Source organism: Pinus tabuliformis, chromosome 5_2, assembly GCF_031772625.1.
Source record: "Pinus tabuliformis cultivar Carrire ecotype Pingquan chromosome 5_2, CPIR1, whole genome shotgun sequence".
NCBI lineage: Eukaryota > Viridiplantae > Streptophyta > Pinopsida > Pinales > Pinaceae > Pinus > Pinus tabuliformis.
Genome location: NC_142306.1, coordinates 815,874,461 through 815,884,510, shown reverse-complemented (window position 1 = coordinate 815,884,510; position 10,050 = coordinate 815,874,461). Strand labels below are relative to the sequence as shown.

Below are 10,050 nucleotides of genomic sequence, written 5' to 3'. Positions count from 1 at the left end.
AAGATACCAACACATTCAAAACATGTGAAAAAGCCAGCCCTGTGATTCTCTTTCGGCGGCCTTTGAGCTTTGTTTTTACCTATAAAAATTGAGCATGCCACTTAGGTCATTTTTTATAAAACAGCACAATAAAGAAAAAAGAAAAGAATTTTAAATTCAAAGATATATTCACAGGCAGCACCTCATCAACTCGAACATTGTATATTTGAATTCATGAATCCTCCATACCAATTGGAATGATGTTATTGTGCTGGTGCTGAGGGTGGACAGCCAAAAGTGTGGCTAAGTTGTCATGATCTGCAATGAATCACTAATTAGTATCCCATGAAACCAGTTATTTAGATAAATTGGGAGCCTTTGAGTTCTTAGCCTATAGCGAGGAACATTACACAAGAACCTTGAGTGATCCTGAAGTGAACCCCGTTACCTTCATAATTTGAAAGTTAAAGGCGAGACATTAGATAATAAACCCTAAGCAGACCAAAGTATCAAAACTGAAATTATATATATCATCGGAAACATTGAAGCGAAACTGCTCTTTAGGTAAAAGGCACTCTTACCTTAGATGTCATCATATTGAGTAAGGAGACCTTGCCACAGGAAGTAGACATCACATAAGAATCATTCTCAATAAGCTATACAAGCAGCGGCTTCTTCTGGATTTGTATCACCAATGTCATTATTCATAACAATCCCACTAGCTGGTTGCCTGTGGTGGAATACTCGCTGTAGACGGCGGAACAAAGTACTAACTCTTAGTTAATCGTCAATCATTACTACATAAAATACAACTGCAAATTATATATCCAAAATTATAATAAACAAATAAATAAATAAAACAAGCTAAAATAAAAAGGAAACAAACAACAACTACTAAAGAACCCCACCTTTCCGGATGGATTCCTGTCACTCCGAGCTAAAACAACAACACCAACAACACCGGAATAGGTGTATATCAGTTTTACCACCTGCTTTACTTGTTTGGATCAATATCGACAGAATTTGTAGCACATGAAATTGTATATGGAGAGCATTGGACGTCAGAGCTAAAACAACAACACCGGAATAGGTGTATATCAGTTTTACCACCTGCAAGAAATTATCACATTACTTGTTAGGATCAATATCGACAGAATTTGTAGCACATAAAATTGCAATGTCAGATTTTAATGTTTTTTTTTTATAGTGGAAGGACGATTGCATACCTTGCTCGCATGCATTGTTAGGCAACCTGTGAGACCTACACTGACCCTCAGTGAATTTCCAGTTCTTGCTCTTGTCCGTGACCTCATCTAGAAGCCTTGGTTTAATATCTGGGGTCCGACTACTGTCTATACTACTCTGCACACATGTTGTGTGCAGTGTCAGATAATTGTTAGAATTCATTGATCATATCATCCCATTCCTATTAAAGATATGCCAAAATAATGGCTAATAGAGCATTTGAAAGGGGAAAAGAACAAAATCGTACGCTATATGAAAAGTTGAAAGCAACAATATCCGGACTCTTGGAGTGAAAGTTTAGAAAATGATAAGATATATGTAACCGACTAAACTGAATATGGGTAGACAAATACGCTAGATTCTAAAGAAACAATTCTAGGAGAAAGCTCTTACAAAATAGGTCATTTGACAATGCAGGTGGAAGTCTGTCTTAACGTTCAATAACACTGCTAAGGGAACCAGGAGCAGTGACTGCAGGAGGCATGACATTCACGATTGAAGTTTGCATAGTAAAAATGATCTAGTTAGAGTTTAAATTTGCCAACTTTGCCATTAATTAGTAGTTCGTGTACATAGTAAATGCGCATGGAAGAAGCAATTTACCTTTGTTTCCATTGACTCTGGTGGCACCCTCGTTCCCTCAAGGGATCTACTCTTGAGCATGGGAATTAGCAAAATCCCTCTACGTTGGCTAAGATCTTTATGCCATTGTCATTCGTTGTGACTGCCAACAGGGAACCACCATCTTGACTGAAACGGAGGCGAGGATTAGCTTGGAGCTTTTATTTCCACAGGGAACCACCATCTTGACTGAAACGAAGGCGAGGATTAGCTTGGAGCTTTTATTTCCACAGGGAACCACCATCTTGACTGAAACGAAGGCGAGGATTAGCTTGGAGCTTTTGGGAAATAAAGCAGAGATTTTGCATTGAGATGTGATTAAGAAAACTTAAATAATGTGTTAGATTTTTTTATTTTTTTTTATTAGGAAAATCAATCTCTCCCAAACTCTGAAAATAAAGCATCCTCACCTCATCTTCCAAAATAACTTCTTACCGAACTACCCTCAACATCAAGAGGATATTGGTGTTATCCATGTCCCAAAACTTTATTTGAAATTCAAAATCAAATGCCAAGAATCTATTCTTGGTTGTATCAAATTGCACAACACCTAATGAATGCTTCCTAAAACTAGAATAGGTCCGCCTGATTGTTCCCTCACTTTCGTTCCACTAAACGAGGTATGAATCACCAACTTTACTTGTTCCACAGGGAAAGAGCCTAATAAAAAATACAAATGATTATATACTTCAGATAAAATGCAAATGGTTATATAATCCATAAAGGATAGTCTTGACAGAGCAAATATAGAAAATTGGATAAAGTAAAACTCAGATCCACATGAAGAGACTTTACAAACCAAACACCATTCTAAGTTAACATTTTACCTTGTTCCATGAGCACTATAAGCCATTGTAGTGCACCATGGATCATTATAGTCCACCCTCGATCCCCCAAGATCACACAACCAGGCTTTGATCTTTCCATCAAATATAGAAAATTGGATAAAGTAAAACTCAGATCCACATGAAGAGACTTTACAAACCAAACACCATTCTAAGTTAACATTTTACCTTGTTCCATCAGCACTATAAGCCATTGTAGTGCACCAGAGGCCTGGATCATTATGGTCCACCCTAGATCCCCCAAGATCACACAACCAAGCTTTGATATTTCCATCAATAGCTGTAGAAAATATAAATTGCATACGAAAAAAGAATCATAATTCATCTATCTTTAGTGCAATAAAATATTTGTCATATGCCCAAAAATTAACAGGAAGCCAAACATCAAACAAAAATATAAAAGTAACTTCAAAACAACTAGAATTTAATATTACTCAACTACAATACACATAAATTTTTCAGGTCTCAAGGAACAAAGTACCTGAAAATTTTCTCACCGGTAAGGACAAACAGAACATATAGCTGCTTCATGACCTTCAAATGTGCACTGCTTTCGACCAGTTACTGCATCCCACACATACAGTCACAAACAATTTTTTTTTCTTTCTTTTTTAAATTTTCATATACAAATAAGTGCGACAAATAACAAATATTAGAATGAATCTTGACACATGATAAAGCGTATTACCTTGATGGTCTTATCATCCCCTCATGTAATTATGAAGAGCTGGTAGGGTGTGACAAATATTAGAATGAATCTTGACACATGTAAAGCGTATTACCTTGATGGTCTTATCATCCCCTCATGTAAGAATGAAGAGTTGGTAGGTAGGGTGTGAAAAAGCAATATCCTTCACACCACCAACATGACGCACATGTTTAAATTATATCAATGTTAATAAATATGCTTTCAATACAAACTTAATTTTACAGACCTACAAGAATGTACAGGTTGGCCATGCAAGCAAACCTCTAGCTGTTGTCTCAAATCAAACCTCTAGATGTTGTCTCAAATTGCCACAAAATAAGAATATATATGTGAATTATATGCTTGGAAAATGCAACTCCTATAACACAAATGCAGGCATGTCAGTATCTGAATAGAGGGGGTAGCACACCATTTTATTGGTGTGCAACCAAAAAAAGAGACTAGAGGCATTTGTAGATGGCATTATAACAAATCACTCACATTGTTGTATAAAGAAGGAAATGATATCAAAACATCTTATTAATGAATATAGAGTATAGATTGAGTTACCAAGGACTGGAGGACTGGAGTAGCGCACCATTTTATTGGTGTGCAACCAAAAAAAGAGACTAGAAGCATTTGTAGATGGCATTATAACAAATCACTCACATTGTTGTATAAAGAAGGAAATGATATCAAAACATCTTATTAATGAATATAGAGTTTAGATTAAGTTACCAAGGACCCCGATTTGGGCTAAAATACAACAATTCATTGATACAACTGGATTTTTCAAAAGAGCAGCGTAAGGTCAGTGCTATTGATCAAATATCAAAACATCTTATTAATGAATATAGAGTATAGATTAAGTTACCAAGGACTCCGATTTGGGCTAGCTATTGATCAAATATCAAAACATCTTATTAATGAATATAGAGTATAGATTAAGTTACCAAGGACTCCGATTTGAGCTAAAATACAACAATTCATTGATACAACTGGATTGCTATTGATCAAATATCAAAACATCTTATTAATGAATATAGAGTATAGATTAAGTTACCAAAGACTCCGATTTGGGCTAAAATACAACAATTCATTGATACAACTGGTTTTGTCACAAGAGCAGCTTAAGGCTGGTGCTATTGATCAACTCCAGTAAAGACTCTAAAATCTTTTCATGATCCATTCATACATGTACATTTTTCTAATTTTAATTAGAGAACTAATTTATGAAAAAATCATTTACCTGCATGGGAATCGAACAAGCAAAAATTTCCCAACCTTTAAAGGTCCAAATTTGAAGCACTAGTCAGTGTGAACATATTTATAAAGATAAAAGATACATCTTCCAAATTAACTGAATTTATTTAAATTATTTGAACCACATATTTATAAAGATAAAAGGTACTTCTTCCAAATTAACTTAAGGAATTTATTTAAATAAAGAATTGTATTGAAAGGAATTTGAAATCACCTTAGAATTGTTCGCTGCCAAAGGATGGAAACCCATGCTCATAACATTTGAACCCTGATTGAGAGTTCTTGCCTCGCTCGAAAATGAAGAGGGCAATATGTAACAATGCCAACTAATAACAATGCTATACCTAAAAACATTAAACATTCCCAGCTACTCAAAGATGCAAGGCCTTGTTAATTTTCCTTGATCATATAATATTTACTCAAGTGGCCCAAGGTTATAATGTTGAGGTCAATTAGCAAATTACATTGTATTATCAGGAGATGGAAAGTATCAATTAATTTTCTTTGATCATATAATATTTACTCCAGTGGCCCAAGGTTATAATGTTGAGGTCAATTAGCAAATTACACTAGATGCTCAAACTTAATTGCTTAGGGCATCTGAGCACTCATAACAAGACACAGGAAATAAATTGACTAGTTTGGATGATCATGGCCACCGTGAAGGATTATGGCTTTCATCCAAGATGTTTTCTATGTATCACATAGAACGAAATATCTTCGAGCACCTTTAATTTTGATAAGGGTATTTGTTAATTTTACCATTAGCTCTTTTTTCTTTCTTTTTTATCTTGTTATTCTGTATTAAAAGTTTTTCTTTGAAATATCTTCGAGCACCTTTAACTTTGATAAGGGTATTTGTTAATTTTACCATTAGCTCTTTTTTCTTTCTTTTTTATCTTGTTATTCTGTATTAAAAGTTTTTCTTTGGTTCTACATGAATAAAAGGCCACTTCCCACCAAGATGGACAAAAGGAGGGAGAGGATGCAGCGAAATGTAGATGGACAAAAGGAGGGAAAGGATGAAGCAAAATGTTGAAAGAGAATTGGGATCTTCCCAAGACTGCAATTGCAAGACCAGTACTGGTAATTTGGCAAGTACAAGCCCACCATTGTTTTGAGAAAAACCAACATTCAACATTTAATTTAAACTTGAGAAAGGGAAAAAGCAAATCTGGCTATAAGTTTCCCAGTATTTTGGTTTCATTTTTGAATGAGGCTATAATTGTGAAAGCTTTCAAGGAGGGGTTGCCAAAAAAAAGATCATTTCTGTTTGAAGTCCGTGGCATCAAGTATGCCCAATATGTATGTTAGATTTGATATGTTGTAACAAAAATTGCAAGGGAAAATTTTATTAAAAGATGGAGTATATTTTTGTCATGGTTATGCGTAAAATGAGCCTCTCATAAGTTCTGGTGGACTACTATCCAATTGCAAGTCGGTTGAGAACCAAAGGATACGATAGGCACCATAGAGAGATTCTCACAATCTGAGCCATCTGAAGGAAAGGCCCTAAACATTCACATGCTTTTTTCAAAAAAATCAGGATTGCTAAATTCCAAATCAAGGTTTTGGACGGACTTGGTCTTGATGTTAATTAAACAATCATAAGCTGCTCAATGGATTTGCACTAGATGTATTTTGAGCAGAGCAATCCACAAGGGAAGATGTTACAGCCAAGGAGATCAAAGCATTGCTGCTGCAAACTGCACACAATCAAGATGGATTGTAGTAAATATAACTTACTACACGCCAACAAATGCGCTTTAGTTGTTTCACTGTTTCAGTCACTGTTTAGACCAGAACACATTGAATTCAACAAATGCCTTTAATTATTTCAGTCAGAATTTAGACAATAACACATTAAATTCCCATGGTGGGAGCCCGGGGGAGAGGCCTTTTGAAATAGAAAATCAAGAAATTTTACTCTAAGAACTTGTGACAAGGGTTATCCATTGAATTCCCATGTTGGGAGCCCTCTCACCCAGAGAGGGGCCTTTTGAAATAGAAAATCAAGCAGTTTTACTCTAAGAACTTGTGACAAGGGTTAGCTAAGATAGTCTTGAAGCTATCCACATATCAAATTGTTTAGAGTAATTCAATATAGTCATGTCATAGTAATTTGAATGAATAATCTTCTGTGTACTCGTGTGAAGGCCCACATTTTTGGTTGTTTGTTTTAGAGATTCATAATGAGAAGACGTTTTTTTGGTTGTTTGTTTTAGAGATTCATAGTGAGAAGACGTTTTGTTATTGCAGTGCCTGCCAAACCCAACTTTATGACTATCACTAATGCTTATGGTTTGCGGATGGTTCTTGATACCTTCTAGGTGATCTCAAGGCTTCTTCAATTGCTCAATACTTCTAGGTGATCTTAGGGATTTTTCAATTGCCTGTCATATGTCAAGGGGAAAGGGTTACTAGTTTCAAGCTAGAACGCTTCAACAACTTCTTATTTAGATAGCGGATTTATGTACATAACGTCGAGCTATGGAGATTTATAACTTGTTAAATTGCATCTGTAGCTAGTTGTTTCAAGCTCACATGTAGATGTTTTGGAAAGACATGTAAATATCAATCATATAACAAACTACTGTATTTTAGATATGTAAATATAAAGCTTCAACAACTTCTTATTTAGATGGCGGATATATATACATAAGGCCGAACTAAGGAGATTTATAACTTGTTAAATTGCATCAATAGCTAGTCGTTTCAAGCTCACATTAGAAGTTTTGGAAATGTATGTAAATATCAATCTTATAACGAACTTCTGTATTTTAGATGAAAGTCAAGCATAAGGTCAAGTTGTTCCTTGTTTAGGAGCATTTAAAGAGGGTTTTCTCTTAAAGTCTACCATTATGAGCACGCATCAACAAAGCTACTGGGCAAAAAGGAGATTTGGTCATATTTGATAAGTACCCACTAGATTTTTTATAATTGTAGTCACAATGTTCTTCAAGTTCTTTTGGCCACTGAAGGGGTAATATTGTCTAATATTGTCTATCTGGGAATTGGAGAAACATTTGGTCATTAAGATTGATATAAATCCCATTGGTGATGATCCTTTGTGGATTGGATGGGCATATGTTTAACTTTATATTTAATATGAGCAGAGGGAAATTATCTCTTACGAAAGAAATTCCATTGGGTATGAAAGCTATTAGTCTTCGCACTTTTTGGTCTAGGAATTCAATGCATATTTTTGCAATGTCACCTAGGAGTGATAGGCTGACAACTCTATACAATAGCTTTGCCAATCATGGTAGCTTACAATTTGTTGTGTCTGATGAAAACAAAAGGTCCATGGAGCAATGTGCAGGTTGGGTGGTGATTTCAACGATATTTGGAGCCTACAACAAGATTATGCCACCTATGCATGTGAGGAGAATCACTGCTTTCCTTATGTTTGTGGGCAATATAGCTCTCGTACACCTTGCTAACCTTGCTAGTTACCAAATCAGCCAAAATGAATCTAATAAAATAGGACTTTGGCGCATAGTTTTGGCTAATGAGTTGCACCTTGCTAACTTTGTGTTGTAGTGGCTACAACCACCCTCCAAAATTTTGCCTTAGCTTTGTTTTGGAGCCTCCCTACCAACCATCCTTAGCAACATGTCTTGCACTGTCAAGTACATAGGCTTTAGCAGAGTTTCATTGGCTTGCTAGCCTGTGCATGTCAACTTGTGTGTCTCCCATCACAGGCTGCCATTCCGGACTTAAGTAATTTTCTGGCTGAGATGTTCACTCAGAAAATTGTGCAATTCTGGAGGGGGGACCAGCCTTCCCTCCAAAAATTGCGCAGTCCTTGCTGGGCTGCCTGCTGAGCTCTAGAATTGCACAATCCACCCAGGCAGCCCTCCCTTAGAAAATTGCCCAATCCAGCCCGACATAGGGCTTCAACCCAGAAATTGCGCAATGCCTCAGGGACAGCCAGCCCTGCTCAGCCCAGAAACTGCACAAATCCCTTTCCCAGGCTTGCAGATTGATGCATGTGCCTTCAGGTGGACCGGTTCCCTCCGGGACTGTGCAATCATGATTTGCATGAATGGGTTGCTTTTTCCCGAAATAGTAAAAAGCAAAATGCAAAGTGCAAAAGGAATCCCTAAATTTTAGGGATCTATTTTTAGCAGCTAGAGGTTACATGCAAAGATCGTTTTAGAAGCTTCCCTCCAAGTGTCATTTTTTCCTAAATTTGTGGCATGCGCATCATAACCTCGATCTTATCAAAACTCATTTTCCGGACGCTACAGAGCTCATTCCTCACATCAATCTTGCAACTCTGACATCCCACATCGCATCTAGGAGTCTTCGGCACATTCAACTCAACTTTTTCAAGGTAAGTCTACTTTTCATGTCTTGTGTTGCGTTTCTGTCACTTTTTGTATTTCGCTTTGTGTAAGTGTTGTCTGCTTGATTTCAATGAACGCTTGCTGTCGTTTTAATGTATATTAGCTTGTAGAAGCACCGTTTCAGTTTTTGTTTGCATCTCATTTTTTGCATGACACTATTTTGCACGGATGGTCGCCGTTGCGGCGACTTGTTTCACACACATGCATGCACTCTTGTTTTCTGAATCCTGCATTCATTGTTTGCATGCATGATCATTCACTCTTGCTTACACTCAGTCTCGCCATGCATCCAAACCTTTTCATGTTTTCAGTCAGTCGTCGGCAAATCTGGGTTGCCTTGGCCTGGACCTTGCCTTGCCCAGCAACAATGCACATTTATGAGAATGAAGGATTTGTGTTCCTCCCAGAAAATGCGCAAATCTGACCAACACTGGCCTCTAGGCTTGCATTGCGCAATTTTGGGAGGCAATGCCTTGTTGGCCCCAGAAATTGCGCAATGCAGTTCGCTGGTTTGCATGTCACTGCTGACTGAAATTGCGCATTGCGCAATTTCAGTCCTCAGTAGGCCAGGCTGGACTGTGCATTGTGCAGTTCTAGCAGTCAGTCAACCTCTTAACAGCCCGGACTATGCCTTGCGCAGTTTTGGCAGACAATCTCCAAGCTTCTCGGTGGAAATTGCACAATCTCCACAATCAGTCATATAGGTATGTTGCAAGTCAGTGCTCAAGTTTGTTTTGGTTCTCAACTGATGGATTGCTTGCCATGAGTGTTGCTATGTCTCCAGGTATCACAGGTGTTCGTCTGTCTCCAGTAGTACAAGCACAATGGCCTCTTAGAGAGCAGGGTCAAAGGACACCATTGAGAGCGCAACCGGAGATGCAGTTGAGAACATAGCAACATCGCAGAGAGAAGTACCATCAGCAGCAGCAGAGAGTAGCAGACTTGCGCGCGACAAAGGCAAGAAGAAGGTTGTTGACAACACAGTGGTGGGGCAAAGCTACAAGTTCAAAGCAGATCCAATTGTGATGAAAGCAGCTTTGGATATTGAAGCTAAGAG

At 37.4% G+C, this 10,050-nt stretch overlaps 1 protein-coding gene across 3 annotated transcripts in view; it reads right to left on the bottom strand.

The window, feature by feature from the left end:
* Window positions 1-225: 225 nt before the first annotated feature.
* LOC149161799 (protein TOPLESS-RELATED PROTEIN 2-like) overlaps window positions 226-10,050 on the bottom strand; it is a 95,959-nt gene continuing 86,134 nt past the window's right edge. For 2 of the 3 annotated variants that reach the window (XM_089437046.1, XM_089437044.1), the window contains 11 exons: window positions 3,379-4,931; window positions 3,172-3,254; window positions 2,859-2,970; window positions 2,673-2,764; window positions 2,256-2,505; window positions 1,828-2,094; window positions 1,618-1,695; window positions 1,206-1,341; window positions 888-1,089; window positions 561-726; window positions 226-427 (listed from right to left, as the gene is read on the bottom strand). Coding sequence is in view for 2 of the 3 variants with exons in the window: in XM_089437044.1 (XP_089293170.1) it covers window positions 974-1,089; window positions 1,206-1,341; window positions 1,618-1,695; window positions 1,828-1,887 (390 nt within the window). In the remaining variant the exon portion in view is untranslated. Of the gene's footprint in view, window positions 428-560; window positions 727-887; window positions 1,090-1,205; window positions 1,342-1,617; window positions 1,696-1,827; window positions 2,095-2,255; window positions 2,506-2,672; window positions 2,765-2,858; window positions 2,971-3,171; window positions 3,255-3,378; window positions 8,552-10,050 lie in introns of those variants that run through there. The other variant, XM_089437045.1, reaches the window with a different exon arrangement.